Raw genomic sequence first — 20,911 nt, forward strand, 5'->3', positions numbered from 1 at the left:
TTACTTTTACCACTACCCTCATCTGATGAGCTATGCCTTTCTGAAGAAGAAACTTTAATTTTCATCTTCAGCTCCTCCTTACTGGCACCCTTTTCTGTGGGTGGAATTGGAATACGGAGTTTGAGCGAGCCACTCTTTTCTTTCTTATCAGTCAAGTGTTTTTCAGGCTTCTCTGCATTTGCAATAGGAATTTTCATTTTAATAGGAGACGTAACAGAAGTACTGCTGGCTGGCTGTGCCTGCACATGTTTTTTGTGTGTCTGTTCGCCTGGAGTTGCTACATAGTGTTCTCTCACATCTAGTTCAAGGGTTTCTAATTTACGTTTCTCTCTATATTTATCCAAAGACATTTTTTGAGGAATTATTATAGGAGCAGCAACTTGTCCATGGTGTTTGTTTCCTGACTTATGAGAATATTCTTGTTTGACAGTAGAATGTTCAGCAAGTTTGTCAGGTCTGTGATGCACTCCAGAGTGCAACTGCACAGATGTTCCTTGTTGGAAGTTCATATTATACTGATTAGGAGGTAATGCCTCCTGTTTTTGAGAGTATATTTGTTCTGTCCTTGTTTGTTCTTGATGCTGAGGCCATTCCTGGTGTGATGCCAAATTGTATGAGGTACTTGGCATTCCTGTTGCTAGTATTGCCAAATTTTCAGGTGCATGACTGTCTGGAACAGAAATACTTCCTGAGGTCAGAGGTACTGGTGCAGGAAATGATGTTGATGGTTTTTGGAAACTTGTGTTTGCAGCTACACCAGTAACTGTATCCACCAAAATGGAATTCTGGACCAAAGATGAGCCAAGAAGTGAGTTCTCAGATACCTGTCCGTCACCTTTAGGTTTCTTAGCAGCTTGATTAGCCTGAGGAAAAAGATGTGAGAAAATGCAAAGCTTAGAATGCTAGTAAAAAAAACTAATCTAGCTCACAGGTGAGGATAAAAGCTGACTCCACCAGCTGTACTGGGGAAATAAAAAGCAGTTCATAGTTCTTCTAAAAACTTTTTGCTGCACTGATATAGGAAAATTTCTTACCCTCCAATTTCTAATTCTCTTCAGCCTGCTAGGCGTTTTCTCCAGTATTTGAAGAAACTCATGAGTTAGTTCTGAGTAGAGAAACAAAAAAAAAGTTTTACATCTGATTCTGTAATAAGCAGGTTTAACTTCTATAGTTTTTCTAGACTAACAGAATACTGCTTCAGCAGCTGTTACTGCAGGCTGAATGTGATTTGAATCATTATTTAATCAAAATCATTTGACAAGTGCTGAACAAATAAAGCAACAGTATTTCACTAAGACAGACCTCTATCCACCACACACACTCTGAAAAGCAGGTCCACATTTCCAGTGTTATTCAGACACTTGCAGAATCTGCATTTATTAGATGAAAAATTTTCCAGAGGAAACTGTACAAGCAAAAGCTCCTAAAATAACACACCTGTCACTCAGCTTAAGCATTTATTGTGTGAAGTTAAGAAGTTTAGACTTTAAAGGAAATTTAAGTCATGGTGTCAGTTATTTCACTGAACTTAAGGAACAACCAGTAACAGCTCTGAGCTAAATATCAGCCATCTGACCCTCTGAAGCACTATTTTAAATAATAGTTTTTGATTTGTGTTCAAAGCAAAGTAGCTGGCTGTGTTTAGAAGAAAAAACCCTTTGCATAACCACAAGGAAGCCTAGGTCTCCGTACCTGTCAGCTTGCACAAAAAAATTACTTTTAACTGAAATTTAATTCTACTCAAACTAAAAAAATTAGTGACAGAGTAGACCTACTGCAGGTCTAGAAGAACTGGCTTCTCCAGAACTCCAAAGCAAGTTAGGGCTGCAAAAATGATCCAGGGAATGGAGCAACTGTCTTATGAGGACAGGCTGAGAGAGCTGGGGCTTTTCAGCCTGGAGCAGAGAAGGCTGTGAGGTGATCCGATAGCTGCCTTTCAGAATCTAAAGGGGAGCTACAGGAAAGAAAGGGACAGACTCTTTAGCAGGTGGTGTGGTGACAGAACAAGGGGAAATGGCTTTAAGTTCAAATAGGGTAGGTTTAGGTTAGATATAAGGAAAAATCTTTTACAGTAAGGGTGATGAGGCACTGGAACAGGTTTACTTAGTATTGTGCTTGATGCTCTGTCCCTGGAGACTTTGAATGGAAAGCTGGATCAAGCCCTAGGCAGCATGATCTAGCTGTGATGTCCCTGTTCACTGCAGGGGAGTTGGACTAGATGGCCCTCAGTGGTCCCTTCCAACTCCTTGTTCTGGAAAACATTTAAAAGCAAAACTCTAACCTGCACCTACAAAAGGTACATGGATATCCCAGCTCACAAGTTTAAATAAAATGGGTTTTAAAATAAAATAAAATGGGTCTTCCTAAGTTCTTCCCTCTCCTATAACTTTCTCTTATCTGAGGAGTCAGTATGTGAAATCAGTGAAACCTGTTCTGGGATTAAAGCTATGCTCTTACAATACTAAGCTACTTTTTTTACAGCCACATTAATAAACGTTTGCAAGATGTGAAAAGGCAGCATTACTTACCATCCAGTAATTCCAGAGTAACTGAAGGGTCTACATATTCCCACCAGTGTTTTCCATCAGTTGATACTGGAATCTCCCAGTTGGACCACTTGCAGGCCAAATGAATGCACACACAAGCTATCACTGTAGGCTTGTATTGAAGACAGAATGTAGTAAGGTGAAGACTGTTGCACACAAATTTTGCAATGAGGAACCAAAGGAAATCAAACATGTAAAACAGGAAAATCAAACAAATTAGCCATTAACACACAGCTTAAGATCATTTGTCAAACAACAGCAGTTAAACAGCAGTTCATGGAACATTTTTCTGTTTCAATTCTTAAGATGCCTTACTGCCCTAGTAAAACAAAGGGCAAGGCATTTATCTGACAACATTTAATTTGCTATTCCTATAAAAAGTCTGGTTAACAGTAAATAAATTCACCATTTATTCTTCTTTACAGAAGTACTAAAAAAGAAATTAGTGTAATACGGACAATTAAAATTATAACTATAGTAAAAGCAAATACAGTTCATTATACAGTCTTTGTTTTAGATGATTAGATGAAGATACCCAAAGTTTCACAGAGGCCAAATGAATTATTACTTTTGAGCTTAGGTTTCACCATGCCTGAGTTTGCGGTACTTGTGAACTCAACTGTAGCTTCTAGCTGGCAGCAGCACAGAGGCTTTGGTTCAGCTTCACTGCTTTATTGCAGCTTAACAGCTGCTTCAAATACAGAAGTCTACCCACTAAAGAACCACCAAGAAATGTTTGTCTGAAATAACTCTAACCAACCGGTAGATGCTACTTAAATACTAGATAGATCTAGCGTAATCTTAATAAAGTACCATGTTGTCTTGCAAGAAATAAATTGCAGTCATCACGAAATCAACACTAAAGCCTACTCTCAAATTCTGTCTTTCTACAGCAGCCTATCCATACACAATCTCCATCTGGAATCAATTAACTCTAAATTTATGGAAGTATTTAAGTTTTAAAACATGTATTTAAGATTAAAGAGCTATTTCTAAAAGGAAGAACACTGGATTACTTCTAGTCTATTTGAAACGAAAAAAAAAAATGAACCAGATTTTAAGCCCACTATAATTTTATAAGTTAAGACTGGATCAATATATTTAAAGTTAAGAGAAAACTGCCATTAACTAGAAGTGTAAACTAAAAATAGTTTTGTACTTACCAAGATCCTCGAATTTCTAGGTTAAGTTTAGCTCTTTGTAATCTTTAGCTGCTATTCAGGCTACCAATTTTAGACTTATGCACTCACAATCGAGAAAATGTCATCAGAAAGCACCACTACACTTCTCATTGTGCATTTAACCCCTTTGTGCCATCAAGCCCTTGTACAATACACCGCACTGCAAACAGAAAGGTACCACCACTGTAGATGGCCCAGTCTCCTGTTGCAACAAGGGTAAGACACATGTAGGGGGCCCTGCAGTAAAGGAAGCTATAGTGTGCTACAACAGTGCAACAAAGAGGTTCAGGATAACAACCTGTTGGTAGCCATGAAATAGGATGTCTGTGCCAAATCCTTGCTTGCTGTAAGAAAAAGAAAAACAAAGTGATTAAGGATCTATGCTAACTTATCAGGTTCATTCCACAATTAAAAGTTTTACCTTCCAAAGCACCATTTACTATTTTCACAGAACTGATTTGAATTTAACTAGCTAGCCTTTAAAGTCTTTCCAAGGTACAGAGGCATCCATTACATTCAGTAACTGGAGATGGACCAGACCTTTGGTCCACTGACTCTCCCTTCACTCAGCCCATGGAACCATTTCCCTTTCCTCATCTACCCTGCTAAAGCCTCATACATGAAAACACTCTTCTAGAAATACTTGACTCCCTCCCCCCACCCAAACAGCGGACTGCAGCAAGGCAATCTATAAAAATGAATCACTACAATGCAAGTTCTGCTCTTTGAGAGGAACGTGACAGTATGGCTGGAGAACCCACCTCCCCCCCATAAAACTGTAACCATGTTTCTCCCCCAGAACCTCAGAGCAAGCTCCCAAGCTAGATGGTTAGAAAAACAAGTTTTCTGCTCCCTCTAATCAAGAGCACAGTACTCATATCATTTTGTTCCACACTTGTTAAACCTGTGTCACAGCTTCTGATAAGTAGTAAACAACTGCATTTTTGTCAGAAAAAAATATGCAAGAGACTGCAACGTACCACAAACAAAAAGCCAATGACTTACACTGTTACAACCATCTAGCATTGACCCCTACCAGTGAAACCCCAGTGATCCTCACTCAAGTAAAAGAACTTACTGTAACATGTACATAATGGGATAGCTGGGCACAATGGTATTAACTGAAGATTGAATGCAGCCTTCATTGAATTCTTACTTTGACGCTATCACTTGAAATCAGTGCTACCTGCAGAAAGTGTATTGTTGAATTTTATGTCAAAGGGTATACTGTCACAAAACTTTATTTTAAATGATCTTTCGATTAAATTTGAGAAATACTGCAGTGGCCTTTAACATTTAATTTAAAAATAAGTGTATTAAAATCACGATTTAGCTATTTTTAATGATTGCCAAAGAGTATAAATCAGGTTTGTCTTCATGCTATGCAGATAGACAGTGCCATAATCTGAAAATAACATGGAAAGAACAAGGTAACAGGATCCATTCCTGCACACAAATTCTGCTAATCCAATAATAATCAAAAGGCAAGCTACGTGACAGGGTTATGCTATAATTAGTTTGCAAACTATAATGGTAGTTGTATGCCAGATAACCATGGAGTTCAACCTTTTCCACTGCCTCTCAAAAAAGGCAGTATTACCAAAAAGAAAAACTAAAATGAGATCATAAAAACAAATGAAAACACAGAATGGTTTAACAAGACTGAAACTGATGTCTTGCTCTTCATTTTTCAAAGTAATGTTTGAAGGACCTTCAATATTTTCTACGTTCTGTACAGTTATAGCATGTTGTAATTAAGGGACTGGACCCAGAAGCATCTCTACTCTCAGTGAAATGGCACTTTCAAAAAAGGAAGAAAAGCAGATGCCAGAAAACTTCTATTTAACATCAGCTTGAAAGTTGAGTAAATCAAAACACATACCTGGAAGAAAAGAATCACATCTTGAAACACACATTTTTAGCCTCAATAAAAAAATTAATGTGATAAACACCTTACCTACACTACAAGCAGTATCATACTTGTTTCAATGGATTTACAGCTAAATAATCAACACTGCCAAAATCAGAAGGAAGTTCAGCTCAATAATTAAAAGTCTCTGTAAAGACAAGGCACAGTTGAAAACAACTGTCCCAAACTCTTCTCTTCCATTTAGAGCAGTTCTTCTTCAGTAGAGTCTGCCCACTAAAATTAAAACTAATAGCTCCTGGTTCCTGTATTTTCTTTATAGCAAAGTAGAGGAAAGTTCATTTCCCAAATTGTATGATTAAGTACAGAGGTTAAAACAAGCCAGCACAGCTTGCCTGTTACAACTTGTAAGATGTAGGACAAATGACTGATATCAGACATTAATAATCAGTTTTCATATTTTTTCATTCAGGAATGATTTTAAAAACCTACCCTGTTTCACTGCTGCAGAAGCAACCATAAGACAGGGGATTACTTAATCAAGATTTTGAAACAGGACCAGCTGTCTGATACAACTCCCAAACAGCTACTGACTCCAAGCAATTCCCAATATGAAGCAAAATGTAAACTAATCAATATAAGAAGACTGGAAGGCTGCTGAAGTAGTTGTGAGGAAAAAAAAAGCCACAGGCCTCTGAATGTAGCTGTTGGTGGACACTTGTTTTATCTAAAAAGGACTGGAGAAGGCCAAAGCATAGGTCTTCAGGTCTGACCAGTCCTGGCAGCTTTATATTTTTTGGAAGCTGCTAAACCTTGTGAACAGGTCTGTAAAAGACTGAGGTGAAAGTTCAGAATGTAAAAGTTGCCTGTAGCATGGCTTGAGTACAGCTGGCATCTAAGATTTTTTTTTTCTACACCACTGTACTAAGATCTAAGTCATCCTCAAATTGATCTCTTCTGCAGACTTCATAAGCCTGACTTAACCCCACTATGGTACGTTTGAAGAACTTGACAGTGCAATTTCCACAGATGACTAGTAAGGATCATGGGTGTTCAAGATACCTTATGACCTGCAGAGTAGTGAGAACAATCTTAAAAATTCTTGTGATTCCATCTTCAGTTCCAAAAGAAGGTTGTATACCAACACACAAAAAAAGGAATGATGGAAGACTTCCCAAGAAGGAAGTAAGGAGATAGATTTCTCCCCTTCAAGCTTCACCAGATGCAGCTAAGAACAGACTGAGTGTGCACCAGAGCTTAAGAGGACACTGTGATGGTCTCTGACTCTAGGGCAGTTTCACTGCTCAACTAGAATTCAAGCCAGTGAAGGTAGCTTGGCACCAGGAACAAAAATGGTTGCTTTTATTTTTCTTCTTCCCTTTTTCTCTTCATCACTGGAGCATCCTTGGAGTGGGCACTGAAGCTTGCCTTTATGGATCCACTGCCCCAGATTCCTTAGAAGACCTGTGAGATCCTAAGGAATGATGGTCCTGTCTCCTCTTCTCAGTCTCTTGACACTGAGGAAGAATGGTGCAGAAAACAAACTGAGCCCACACCCATCCTTGACAACTATACTGACTAAACCGTAAAGATGGAACAATTTTATGAACCCACGAAACTCTGAAAACAAGAATGAATAATATCTTACACCTAAGCAGCCTGAGTTAATATATACAAACACACACACACACCTAGTCACCCCTTACCAACAATAATCTATTTTGTCTACTATGACTTTCAGAAGGGTTTCAATCTTGAGATGAATTAAATTTTTCCTTTAGTTGTAAGTTCAAGCAGATTAAGTTTATTAGCACCAGTTCCCACTTACTAGATCAGCTTCCAATAGTTTTTTTTCCTGTTTGGAGGGTCTTCTGACATAGGACTTTGCAGGAACTTTTGAACCTCATCAACAGAATATTACTTTTTTAAAGGAAATACCTTACAGATTAACACAAGTAACAGTGAGAGCATAAAGCATGCCACTCTGGATGCAAGATAATAAAAAGTGATAGAGGGAATCAGGCATCTTCTTAGCTCCTTCATTAAACGTAAGTTTTAGCCAGCTTTTCTGAGGGAGCAGGGCATTTTCTCCTGACATGATAATTCAGTGCAAATTACTAAGCCAAAAAGCCTTGTTAAGTCACTCAGGACTTGTTAAGACCTCAGCTAACTTTGCACCCCTGACAGTTAAACAATCAGTCAAATTATCTTCTTCCCTTCCCTCCCCTCTCCCCTCAAAGAGGCTGTAGAAGGTTTTGATCATAATAATCCTGGATGAATTAATCTCCTTTAATATAAGATGAGCTTACTTTGCCTTCTGGAATAATTACCAGAACCACATGAAGTAACCCTACATTGCTTTAACTTCTCAATCAATCTCTTCAGCATTAAGGGCTTACCACAGATAATGGTTTTCAGTATACATTGAAAGTTTCAGGACTGGATATCCAAGTCTATAACCTATCTACATTAAAGCAACACTGTCCAAGAAGTAGATATTAAGAGAGAAAACTCGAATCATATCACAGTATCACTGCCAGAAATCCATCTTTATCCACTCAATACAAACAGCTAACATTCCACAGTAATTATTCTCAATTAACTTTTAAGCATACTACATTTTTCATATTTCATGTTTTAAATTTATGGATTTTTGCCATGTTTTAAAAATTACGTATTCGAGTCTTGTGTTCACAGCCCATACCACCCCAAGGGGGGGATATGCTAACAAGAACTCTGTTGATGTATATACACACAGACACCAAGAAACACACCTACCCAGCTCAGTAGCTTTTCAAGCAACAATTGTATTAAATTCACCTTGCACCAGTTCTTGAGGCACGCAGACTTCCAGCCCTCAGTGAAGTCTTCAGATTTCAAAATTTCATTTAATTTTGAATTTTAAGTATTTTGTTAAACTGCACTAACATTAAATACTAGCTTTAAATTTTAAAGTTTTAATCATAACCTGTACCTTCAGTGCACAAACTATGTTAGTACACAAGAGTAGCAGACAGCACACACAGGAAACAGCTGAACTGTAGAGCAGTATCTACCCCTGACTAAAGGAAATGAAGTTTACATAACAGTATGACTGTAAAACTTCCATCAGACACACACACGAATGTGGAAGTCCTGAACTACTCACACTACTGCTTACCACCCCCTCCCTGCTGTGCCCAGACACTGAGATGAAGTGCAGAGACTCACGCATCAGTGAGATGTGCTTATATTTATGTTGACCAACAGCTAAGAAAACTCAAGGCAAAACCTTACAGAACTGCTGATGCAATCTATTAAGACACTAGCTGCAATTATGCACTGAGTCACAAAGCTGGGCAGAAAGCAGAGAATGCTCTAATAGCAAAGATTGCGATAAATCTACTTTATATGCAAATAGGCTACATACAACACCAGCTCTCCTCAAATTCTAGTAAGTTACTTCAAAGTGAGAAAGCAGCTCTTTTTCCCCTTCAAAGAACAACCTTACTTCTAGAATTACTAGAAAACAGACCCTAGTCAACTTGGTTATGTTGTACCTACCCTTCTGATATTTCACAGGGGGAGGAAGACCTTTGAAGAACTTAAACTTAGCTATTCTTCACAGAGACAACAGTTGCTGACTAAAGGTCAGCAACTACAATCTAATCATTTCCAAGCATTTCTTAAATTAAGGGACATGTTTTAAAGCAAAAAGCCTATTCTAGGAGCCTTTTCAATTGATTCCCCAATACCCATCCCTTATCTTATGATAAGAGATTATTTTTTTTTAAAGATCTGAAGGAAACAGACTTAGGAATTAAACGCGTGTCAAAGCTCAACAAAAATACTGAAAAGATTTCTAGCTAGAGTCCCATTCATGAGCTGCATGCAAGTTAGAAGATGCACAAAACAAAAACTTAGGAGTTTGTTACCGCCTAATCTAAATTAGTACACTACTTTAGAAAAGCAATTAGTCACATCATTAAGTAATTGCATGTGATAGCAGACTTGGTATGTACTCTGTATATCCCACAGCTTGTGAGATTTGCTAAGGTTGAAAGCTAGCATTAGCCATTATTTAACACAAATTGTAAAACTACTTCAGAGTGAAAATCAACCCAGAATTTAGATTTCAACTAATAACTGCTTTGTAATTTGAAAAGACATGGAACAGATCACTCAGTCAAATTTAATAAGTAAGCAAAAAATTCATAAAGGACAGAGAAGTGGACTCTTCAAACTCTAAATGTTAAGAGCAGGCTTTTAGGAACTAGCTTTAAACAAACTTCGGACAACATAGTAGAAGATCATATTATACAAATAACATCTTCAAATTTCACTATAAAGGCAAAAAAAGAGCTTACACAAGGGGATATAAGCCACTGACCTCTCACTAATTGCGTGCATTTCACAACATCTGTGTGCGGATGTTCAATGGTAATCTCAAAACCTTAAGAGTTAAGAACATATTTTAGAACAACACATTTTCATCTGTAAAATACACAGAAAACTCTTCCTTTTCCTAAAGACCTAATACTTGCTAAACCTTCCCAACACAGATCACGGAACGCTAAGTACCTTCTATTTTGCATCCTTTCTGAATGGTAAACAGTAGAGCCCTTCAAAGATCAACGTTCCTGCATTACTCTCAAGTTCTGTATAGTATCTGTGAAGCTACCATATTTTTAAAGAACAACATCGAACAGCTTCCAGTACATTTGTAAGTCAGTACAAGCTGTATCACGGACACTAAGATGTGTGCACATGCATGCGCTTTATTCAATCATTGCTGGGACTAACAGACATGTTGCATCCATGAGATAACCAACTAAGACAATTTACAGGCCAGTCACTCCAGAAAGCTGTGTTTATAAAATTATTAAAAAATGGGTCACTACTATTAACTTTTTTTTTTTTTTAAACACACACAGTGGTATTTAAGTCAGTGTTTTCAGGCCTGCTAGCTTTGTCTTTATTGACATCACTTTAAAGCTAAAACAATTTTTTATCAGATTCTGGAATTACCCAAATCCATTAAACAGTAACAATGCACATTTTGATGTTCAGAGGCAGTAACCCTACTCAATCACATTTTTCTATTAAAGACAAAATGGGGAAGAACATTTGGTACGAAGGTTTTACCATTTGCTTCAAAACACACACAGCTAACTTAGCACATGCTACCTCATGTAAAGAAACATCAGCACCATTACTATTATTTTGACAGGTATACTTGTTTACTCCATCAAACTGTCCGAAACATTTGAGAAATACTGGTATAACATTTTTCTCCAGAATGAATACAACATGGAACTAGACTCACAAGTTACATGCAAGAACTAGTGAAATTTTAGTACACCAGCAGTGCATCAAAAAAATTCTGCTACCTGGGTCCCAATACTGGTTCATGAGAAGCTGGCTGCACAAAAGGTATTTAGGAAGACATACCTAAAGTTTGAAGCATTATTGTTTCAAGTATAACCAGCTCTTGAGCTTGCTGAAGATATGCCTGAAACAAACAAGCAAACACGTCAATACACAGGTATTTATTGTCTCAATATTTCAATTATACACTTCCTTTTTAACTAATAGGCATGATCAATATAAATTAAAGACCACTACCCATGCCACAGAGCACTGACAATTCAGAATGCTTTACTGTATCTATTAGTATGTTTTTGCAAATTAGTTATACCAGCTTAGCCACCTTTCATAGTAAAGTTTCTTTAACCTGCATTTGATACTTCTAGCAGAGTACTTTTTTTGAGAGTGGGGGATGTTAGACACATTGTGGAGGCTTGTCAGTGCTAACTAACTCAAGTATCAATAAGGAGGTTATGACAAGTACATTAAAATACAGCTGGCTGTACCCAACCAGCCTTCACCTGAGCTCAAATATATATCTAACACAGCTCCATGTGTCACTTCAAGAACTGGGAGCATGGCAAATAGTTTTGATTGTCAGTTCAGGTCCAGCAGGGTGTAACTAGCTCAGCCTGACTGTTACGCAGAGTAACTGATGCATTTCCACCTTACTTCCTCATACATGTGGTTCTAAGAAGCATCATAAAAAGAAATAAAATGAGAACTATTAAGCAAGAGCTGTACAAAGTCTGGCAAATGCAAGGAAGACCAAATGTACAGCAGAAATGACACCTGTATAACATCCCTTAAAACACAGTGTAGAAAACAGCAAGAAGTAAGCCTCAGATTGAGTATTTCTTTGTCAGCATCTTGAACTCTACACGAAGCATGTAACTTATAGAACCACGCATGAAACCTATTTAATGTCTTGTGTAGACTCCTACTATACCAGTCTTAGCAATAATGCAAGTTCAAGGAGGAGCAATCTCTCCAACTGTCATAACTCAAATATTCCAGTGCTTGATTAACTTTAAGTAATATAAGAGATCTGTATTACTTAATAGTTCAAACACACATTTCTCATTTGTAGATAGCAATAATCCAGTCAAGACAATGATGCTTTGTCTCATGTCTCTCATGATTATCTTTAAAACCATGACTTCGACCTACATCACACTTTGTATCCAGTTGTGGCTCATGAGGATGAAGACACGCATTTACTACTTTAATAACATGTTCGAGCTTCCGTGGCTGTTCTTCCACTTTTGCAGCCAAGAACAATGCCGTAGGAGATATAATCTGAAGAAGAAAAAGATGTATACTTTTTACAAATAGGGCTTAAATTTTCAATGGAGAATGTAAGCTAATAATTAGAAAAGGTTTAGAAGTTGAATTATTTGTTTTTAAGCAGTTCCAAAATCATGGAAGATGGTAAAAGTAACTCATCATGCTTAAATTTGTAAGTGATGCAATCTTCCCAGCAGCATGTGAAAGGAGCAGCATAAAAGCTAAGTTGCATTATATTAAGTAAGTTATCTGAGGTCAACCTGATTCTAGCTAAACATAAAAACAATAGATTTAGAACAGACTTTTCAAGTTAAATACACATGATGAGAAAGTTCATCTAAGTTCTAGCATATTAATGAGCCATCACAGAATTTTTTCAATACAGTCAAAAAAGCTGAGATCAAGTTCTGATAGCATGTGTTTCTCCTAAAAAGCAAGCAACTCAGCAGAGAACTTTAAGAAAAAGAGCTCACGTAACTACAGGTTATACAAATACAAGGATAGTAAGCATAACATCACAGCAACTGGCTAAACCAAGAATTTTAATCCCAGAAATTTTACTATATACCCAGCTGTATCTGGAGAGCAAAGCACAAAGACTCACAAAACACCAGTTATATCAAGAGTTAGCAAAGACAAGTTATAAACAAAGATAACAATTTTATAGAACTCTAGGTATTGTAAGTTGGCAGCAAACCACCAGTTCACAGTTCCATATCACTTACAATGAAATGCAGTTTTTATGCCTAGCTGTCAGCTATAACAACTGATTTGTGCACAAATATGGTTAACCACAAATGACTTAAAAGAATCAGGGTTCTCTTCATATGCAAAAGTTGCCCACATTAAACTCCAATTAAAATGATGGCAGAAATCTTCACGTAGATATCAGCAGATTAGATTAGTTAAAATTAAGCATTTATTCAGTAATTCAAAAATAGCTGCTTGATGAGTGTTTAATTAATACACAGTGCTCATAGAGCAAGTATTGGATTTCTATTTAATCACTCCATAAAACTAGAACTGAATGAGTAGTCATACTTCCCCCTACATTTTTTCTTTGTAAGTAGCCCTTTGTTATGCCAAAATGAAACATTTGGTAAAGAAAACCTCCCAATATATGAAGGACTGCAATGAGCTAATCAGAATGGAACACGTAGTAATTACCTATAACATTTAAGGAGGCAAAGAGTACTCCCCTGATACATTTGAAAGTTCCTCAAATCCCTCTGAAATATCCACTTGAATCTTAAGTAAAACTTGTAAATTGGCAGATTAAGGAAAAATTGACACCGTAAGAAAAGAAGGCAATGTTCCCTTTGAGGCATAGAAGTGTCAAGCAAAAAAACTAATACTCTTAAAAAAACCCACCAAAATCCACAAACCAAACAAAACAAAAAGTCACAGGGAGCAAATTCTTTCACAACTGAGACAAAACTTCATTTTCAAGAAACTTGTAATCTAACCCTTACAAATGAATGAAAAAAAAAAGTCTGATGCCAAGCAGTACTGAGCAAAGCCACATTAACACTCTGATTTGATCTTGATTGTTTCTGAGAAATTTTTACCCACATTGTTCGAAATAAAGACATGAAATTCTGGAAGAAATTCCCTTTCCTGGGATACACTAATTAACATATGCCTCAGTTAAGCCAGGGGACAAACCTTTAAATACAACATGCAGCTCCTACAACAGGGCCAGCCTGTAACAGGGATTATGGTCTCAGAAACAATCCAGGCCTAAATTAGCAGAGGCCCAGCTACCCACAGAAACCCAAACTACTGAGAAGGAAATTAGAAACAGTTAATAACAGAGTTGAAGAGAAACAAGTTTGACAGCACAGTGGACAAACATGACAAGGTATTCATGAGGACACCAGGCAGACTAACAGGCTCCATTTTTTAACTCAATGAAAAGACAGACAATGAAGTAGACTTTGATGAACTGAAAACTGAAACTGCCATGGAAAGGACTCAGCACAGCTGAGTCACTGAGAAGGAAAAGAAAACTAAGCTATGTCAGAAACAGGCAGGACAGCGGGAAGAAGTTTCAAAAGGAAACTTCCAGCTTTTCTTGATGGTAGTTTTTGTCTTCAAACCAGATATTTGCAGAGTGCCTTACAGCTGGGGTGAAGAACAACAGAAGCTGATTTTGCCTACCCAGCCAGCAAAAGCAATTGCACTGTTGTTCTCTCACTCCTGCTTTACCATCCCCTCCAAGGATAATATTGTCCCTTGTTCTGGCATTCAGGTCTTGGTTTTTCTAACTTTGCGTACAAGTTTAATTCAAATATATCCTAATAAAAATTCTATTTCTACACAATTGGTAGGTGAAGTTCCAAATCCCACATGGAAATTTCCAAATTTACTTTTTTGAAAAATACAACTACTAGAAATTATTATGGAAATATTTACATTTCAGAGACATTCTTGAACCAAACCACCAAGAACTACACAACTAAGTTATCAGCAAATTCTCAGTCAATAATATTTTATGTCTGACTACAGTTAAGCTTTATTTCATTCCAAAGAAGCCCAGCACTCATCAGGGTGACTTCAGGATATTTTGTAATTTACCAAGAGGCATCACTTCTAGTCAGGAAGCCTCCTCACCAGGACCTTACACAAAATGGTTCTGCAGGCTGATAAAAGTCAACCTGGTTAACGAGTATTTAGCTCTGGTTCATCAGAAATCTACACACGCCACAATTATCTACTTACTTAAAGGAAGTGTTGGCTTCTGGCCAAAGAATTTCAGGTCTTTGTCTTGGCTAGAACTAGGGTTCACTTTCCCAGTTTGGAGTAGGTCAGTACTTTTGTCTCCCTTGATTTGAGGAAAACAAAACCCTTATAAAGTTTTGGACTTGGCATGCACAATCTTCAGCGAAGAACACATCGCCTTCTAAGTATGTAACTTCAAAATTACTCATTCAGCTTTCATTCACTTCTAACTCTTAGAAGTGAGAGAAAAAGTATTAAAGACAGACTTGACAAAGCTGTAAGATTCTTATACACAAGCATCCCCATTTGACATAAAGCCAAATAAATTATCACACAATCAAAATATGTAAGATTAAAGCATCATCTTCACTTGTGAAGTTACATCCCACTTTCCTGCTAGCTCAGAGAATCAGAACCCAAGTGCCAAGAAAATAAAAACACAAAACATACAAGCATCATTATTATGACAGCCAAGGGGCATTATACAGCAAGTTTTATTGGTAGAAGTGGTACAAGTCCTTTTTCACAATAAATAGTACAAGACATCTTGTAAAGACAATGTTGCTACAAGGAAGACATTTAGAATCATCTCAGAATACATCTCCAGTGGGAACACAGTTTTCTAAGAACTCCCTTTCCATGTCAATATTACCATGTTTTTAAACATTATGTATATGTGTAGTTAAGACAATGGATGGTTCCAGTCTATGAGTCTATGATGGAGCTGCAAGTACTACTCTAAAAGCTGAGTTTTTTTTTTTTTTAAATCATTACTACCAGCAGCTTATATTCTATAAAAAGAACTAATATATTAAAATGTAAGAGTAAAAGCAACTCAAGTGCTCAAAAAGTCTCTCTAAAGTTTGGCTTGTATTATGAAAGGTCTGAGAACTTGCACAGCTGCAAAATCAATTATTTAATATTGCAGTTTGGATGGGGTACAGAAAACAGGAATGAAACAGAGGAATGGGAAATAAAGAACCCCCGCAACCCCTGCACACTCAACCACCTACCTTGCACTTCAGGAAAAATTCCTTCTGTAGTCTCTCTTTGGGCACTTTACTATGTCCCACTGTGTGGTACAAAAAAAACTTGACATCATCAACTAGTTGTTTGGTATTCCACATGGCATTTAAGGATTAGATTTAAAAATACAACTATCATTTGGATGCCTTACCTCTCATCTCCAGCATATCACAGATTCTTCCCCCTTCTGTTCTTGAAATCACAGTGTACCGAATAATTTGCTTCTATAAATGGCATTGGCTATATAGCATCAGATAAAGTACTACAGGAAAACTAAAAATCTTCTGTAAATACTATTTAAGATGTTTTAAGGTATCACTGTAACAGGCTCATACTTTCTATACAAGCCAGCAACTCTTCCACCCCCTGATCTTAGCACTTGTTAGCTGAGCATAAACGTAGTCAAAGTTGCTATGCCCCAGTCATTGCTAACAGAATAATTTGTACTACTGCTGAGAAGATTCATGCTGAAATGCAATTTGCATGGCTAGATTAGTAGTCAGCACACCCATTTCTGTTTACCAGCTTCAAGCAAGTTTCTACCACACTGCTGGAGCACATCAACTGCACAGGGTCTCACCCTGCTGTGCATTCATTATGCTGGAATCATTGTAACTGAAAGCATATTCTTTGAAGATAAACCATAGTATTTGAAAAGTGGCTTGCTAACCCACAGCAATTCTCTAGAAATGTGGACATTAGGTCTTCAGGGCAGTAAATGCAATATATTCAAAATGGACTGGCCACATTTCTATGTCCCACCCCTGTGAGTCTAATGAATGAGAACACTTGTTAATTCTGCTTCCTACTCACAGATGATTCTCAAAATCCTGGAAGCATGCAGAATTATTAAACAATAATTTATTATATTTAGGAAAAAACAACAGAATTAGCACAACATCTATTCAGCAAATTACCTTCCATAAAAAACTTGTTTATTAAAACAATGAAGTGCATATGACATTACACGTGTATCCGCATAACCCGACAACCAACATAAACAGTCCAGTGTTTATTACTCAGTGAAAAACATTAACCTACCAATAAAGCAAGAAAAGAGTCTAAATTTCATTCACTGGCAGATCATAATAAATTCCAACCAGCGGCTGTCTACATTCCTATCCTCTGCCTTCCTTCTTTCCATAGATAAATATCACTACATGCACACATGAAGAAACATAACCGACTTCCTCCATAGACCATTTTAGCTTGGTCTCAGCTTCAAGACTGACAGTACTTTATTACTTAACTTCCAAGGGGATTTGTTTCTTCTTGCAGCAGATAAACACTGTTAACTTTTTCAGCTTGCCAAGTACTCTGGAGATTTGATATTAAGTATTTATTACAGACCCTGGCTTTTGCTTTCTCTACAGAGAACCTGCCAGATGGCATGGCAATAAGAATTTTAAAAGCCGCTCACGTTGAGACCACCCCCTTCTCCCTAGAAGAATAGTGAAAAAAAAAATCTAACTTCTCCATCAACACACACAGAAAGTTACTGTCTGGCTTAATTAAGAACTAGAGAAAGTTATCCAACAGGAACCAGTATTTCCCTGTGCTAACTTACAGTGTACTAGCTTTAAACTTTCACTTGAATACTGTTACCTGAGATTACACATAGCAATACAATTTCTTCTCCTTTAACATCTGGAGTCCCAATGGCATTCAGCCATTTCATGGCTTACTTGTGAACTTTAAGCCTTACGAATATATCGTTAGGCTGGTTTTCATAAGGAGGGCACTGTGTATCCAAGTAGTACCGTGCTGCCAGTTCCAGGTGACCTGGCATTTTCTAGCATCTGGTGAAAACCAGAACACAGCAGCAAAAGCTTCTTGCTACATAAGTCTATCCTCAATTACTAACTGGGAGGGCAAGCACTAATCCAGCAGGCTGTGTGTCATAACACAAGCCCTTGCTGGAGCACCTCTCAATTCCAAGCAACTACTTAGCTTACCAAGTCCACAAACAGCCACAGAAGGCTCTGAATGCAGCACCAGCTCCAGGTTACTGCTCCAGTGGTAGCACCATACACAGAGGCGGAGAAGGACAGGGCAAATGTTTTACTGCCTTCCCTTGATTAATTCAGAAACACTTCTAAAGGACATACTGATCCTTAAGGTCCCTTCCAACACAAACCAGCCCATGATTCCATGACGTTTAATTACAAAGCCTGCTGGAACTTATTTGCATGAGTGCTATTCTTGGTCTAAAATTAGAAAGCAGTTCTAGGAAAGTAACTTTTGATTGGTACATACATCGGTTCAACAGATACCTCTCTATCATTACATGAGCAAAACATATATCACATATTTCTTCCTGTTCAAGTTTCTCAGACTGATGGAATCTGAGGTTGTGCTTACAGGCTTAGCAATTATCCCCAGGACCTGTAACACTACAGTCTTGGTGCCAAGCCTGCTACAGGAGTCTGAATTTACTACAAGCTTTGCACAAAAATAATTCATACCTTTCTGAAGTGCGTCTACAGTCTGATACGCATGCTTGCTCAATAAACAGCAAATAAGACACCCGTGTGCTTAGCCAGTAATGAGAGAAATGCAACATCAGACAAAGGATACCACTGTAACCTACTGTGATCGCTACCTGCCCACATTCCAGACAGTGTGAAGTTTGCAACGTTCTACCTCTGGGTAGACCAAGGTCTTTTCCGGCCTAGATCCTAACATCTGTCACACTCTGCATTTATTTCTTTTATCAAAACAAGCCAAGATCTGAGGAAAACCATCCTCATCACTTAAAGACCTCCCACTATTGCCATTCACTGTTCTTGCAAAATCAGTACTAAGTCTTTAAAAAAAAACAACAAAAAACAACACAAGAGAAGATATGAAAGAAGCCTAGAATACTGTATTTTTTTTTTCTGATGTCTGCATCTGATACTGTTGTAAAAAAAATAAATCTTTAAGTCTTCAAAGCAGTACCTTAAGTTCCATAGTTGCTTAAACAAAAACACTCCCCCAAAACAGTATTTTTCCTGAAGAATTCTGTTCTTCATAACGCACACAAGTATTCAAACTCAGCATGCTTATTTCATTAGCTCAAACAAGACAGTGTTTTCTTATGAGCTCATTAGATTTTTCTTGTCTAACACAACTTATTGTCAGACTACTTGAAGACAAAAGTGGCTAAGCACACTTACATTAGCTTTCAAGAACAGAAACACAACCCATGCAGCCCCACGTATAACCGTATCACAGCTGCCAGCACCGCCACTCCATTCACTAACAGCACTCCTACGAGCACCAGCCAGATTCACACCGAGTGCATCCTGCACACACGTGAGGTGTCTGCTGAAGGTGCCTATTGTTAATTTCGGTGGCAGAAGACAAAAACGTAATTGCTACTTGATCAAGTAACTCGGACCTGAAGAGGAACGATCGGCGCCGGACCCAAACCACTGACACAAAGCCAGAACGCCTACAAACACACCCAGCTCCACAGCCCAGCCCAGGCACGGAGCACGTGTCAGCTGCACCGCCGAAATTACGTGCATGCGATTACCGCATATAAAACCGTACTTACATTTCGATTAAATTTCGTGAAGGAGTGATGCATATAAAACCTGTGCATGTAAACAATTGCGGTGTTTATCGTCAGCTGAGATCTGGAGCACCGAATGAAGGAAGCAGCAACAATAACAAACGGAGATGCTGTTTCTACACGCCGCCTCCAGCCGAGCCAGCCGGGCACGGCAGCCGCCCGGAGCCCCGCCAGGCGGGCGGGCAGCAGCGCGGAGCGCCGCAGCGCGAGCACAGCGGCGAGGGGAGAGCGGCTGCGAAGCGCCGGCCCGAGGGCCGCCGTTCAACTCGGGCACCTCGCTGCCGGATCCCGGGCTTCGCTCCGCTTTGTTCAAAGCCCGAAGCGACGCTCAGAGCCCCGCCAGGCCGCGCCGACAAAGCTCGGCCCCTCCTCCCGCCGCGTCCCCGGGCCCGACCCCCGGCAGCGGGCAGCCCCCGCACACGTGCAGGAGGCCCCGCCGGGGGACGGCGGCGGACGAGGGCGGCTCGCGGCCCCGGGCGCCCAGGCCCGGCCCGACTCTTCCCTCCCCGCCCGGCCCCCGCCGCTCGGATACACGTTGAGGCGCTGGCCCATGTCTTGAATGAGGTTGGCCGCCTGCTGCCGGTACGAGAGCTCCTTGTCGGCCTCCACGCCGCAGCGCCGCGACGGCGTGTTCTCCAGCTGCTCGCGGCTGAAGAACCAGCGCGAGGCCGCCGAGGAGCCGCCGCCGCCCCGCGCCGAGGTGCCCGCGCCTGTGCCCGCCGCCGCCATGACACTTCCTCCCCCTCCTCCTGCGGCCCCGCCCGCCGGCGGCAGCGCCGCGCCCGCTTCCTCCCCTCCGCCCTCCATGGCGGCTCTCGCGAGACGGGACGGCCCGCCGCCTATCTACTCTCGACCATAGAGTCCGGCAGCGCCGCGGCAAGAGCGTCGCCACGTTCGTGCGCGTTCGAGCGGTGGAGCGTCACGTGGCCTGCGGGGAGTCATGGCTCCCACGTGACGCGCGTAGGCCAACCCGCCAGCGTAAGCCGACCCACCAAGCGGGGCAGCCGCAACAGCTACGCAATCTCCGCAGCCGGCCTCTGCTAAAGAACCGGTCTCTCTCTCCAGAGTACGGAAATGACGTAGGCCCGCCCCTCTTCGCTGCTGGCTGCCCGGCGCTGATTGGCTCGGCCCTCCCCTCGCCCTCTCCGCCCGCCGCCGGTCGGCTCGCGCCGCGTGAGCGCGTGAGCGTGAGGGGGCACGCGGGAGGGAGGGGTGAGCGGCGGAGCAGCCCGGGCCGTCAGCCCGCGGGTGAGGTGTGCTGCGGCCGGCGGGCGTACCGAGCGGACATTGTGCGTGCTCCGAGATAGTCTCGGTAGCGCCTGGGATCGCGGAGTCAGTCAGTGTCCGGGGAACAGACAGGTACTGCTCAGTGCTGGGG

The 20,911-nt window shown here is 40.0% G+C and overlaps 2 protein-coding genes across 8 annotated transcripts in view; one reads left to right on the forward strand and one right to left on the reverse strand.

The window, feature by feature from the left end:
• MAP3K19 (mitogen-activated protein kinase kinase kinase 19) overlaps nt 1–6,658 on the forward strand; it is a 27,153-nt gene extending 20,495 nt beyond the window's left edge. The window contains exon 10 of the mRNA XM_031590476.2: nt 6,067–6,658. The gene's annotated coding sequence lies outside the window, so the exon portion shown is untranslated. The remainder of the gene's footprint in view (nt 1–6,066) is intronic.
• Nucleotides 1–20,509, reverse strand: part of CCNT2 (cyclin T2) — a 25,722-nt gene extending 5,213 nt beyond the window's left edge. For 2 of the 7 annotated variants that reach the window (XM_031590729.2, XM_031590728.2), the window contains exons 1-9: nt 20,066–20,509; nt 19,516–19,597; nt 12,111–12,239; nt 11,025–11,085; nt 9,964–10,026; nt 4,026–4,071; nt 2,529–2,692; nt 1,035–1,105; nt 1–863 (exon numbers count right to left, since the gene is read on the reverse strand). The exon at nt 1–863 is cut by the window's left edge. In XM_031590729.2, the coding sequence (XP_031446589.1) occupies nt 1–863; nt 1,035–1,105; nt 2,529–2,692; nt 4,026–4,071; nt 9,964–10,026; nt 11,025–11,085; nt 12,111–12,239; nt 19,516–19,597; nt 20,066–20,340 (1,754 nt within the window). In that variant the 5' untranslated portion in view covers nt 20,341–20,509. Of the gene's footprint in view, nt 864–1,034; nt 1,106–2,528; nt 2,693–3,709; nt 4,072–4,805; nt 4,914–6,656; nt 6,742–9,963; nt 10,027–11,024; nt 11,086–12,110; nt 12,240–14,948; nt 15,052–15,961; nt 19,598–20,065 lie in introns of those variants that run through there. The other 5 variants (XM_090143575.1, XM_090143574.1, XR_004166563.2 and 2 more) reach the window with 5 other exon arrangements.
• Nucleotides 20,510–20,911: the final 402 nt, after the last annotated feature.

Source organism: Phasianus colchicus, chromosome 7, assembly GCF_987193195.1.
Source record: "Phasianus colchicus chromosome 7, bPhaCol1.hap1.1, whole genome shotgun sequence".
Classification (NCBI taxonomy): Eukaryota; Metazoa; Chordata; class Aves; order Galliformes; family Phasianidae; genus Phasianus; species Phasianus colchicus.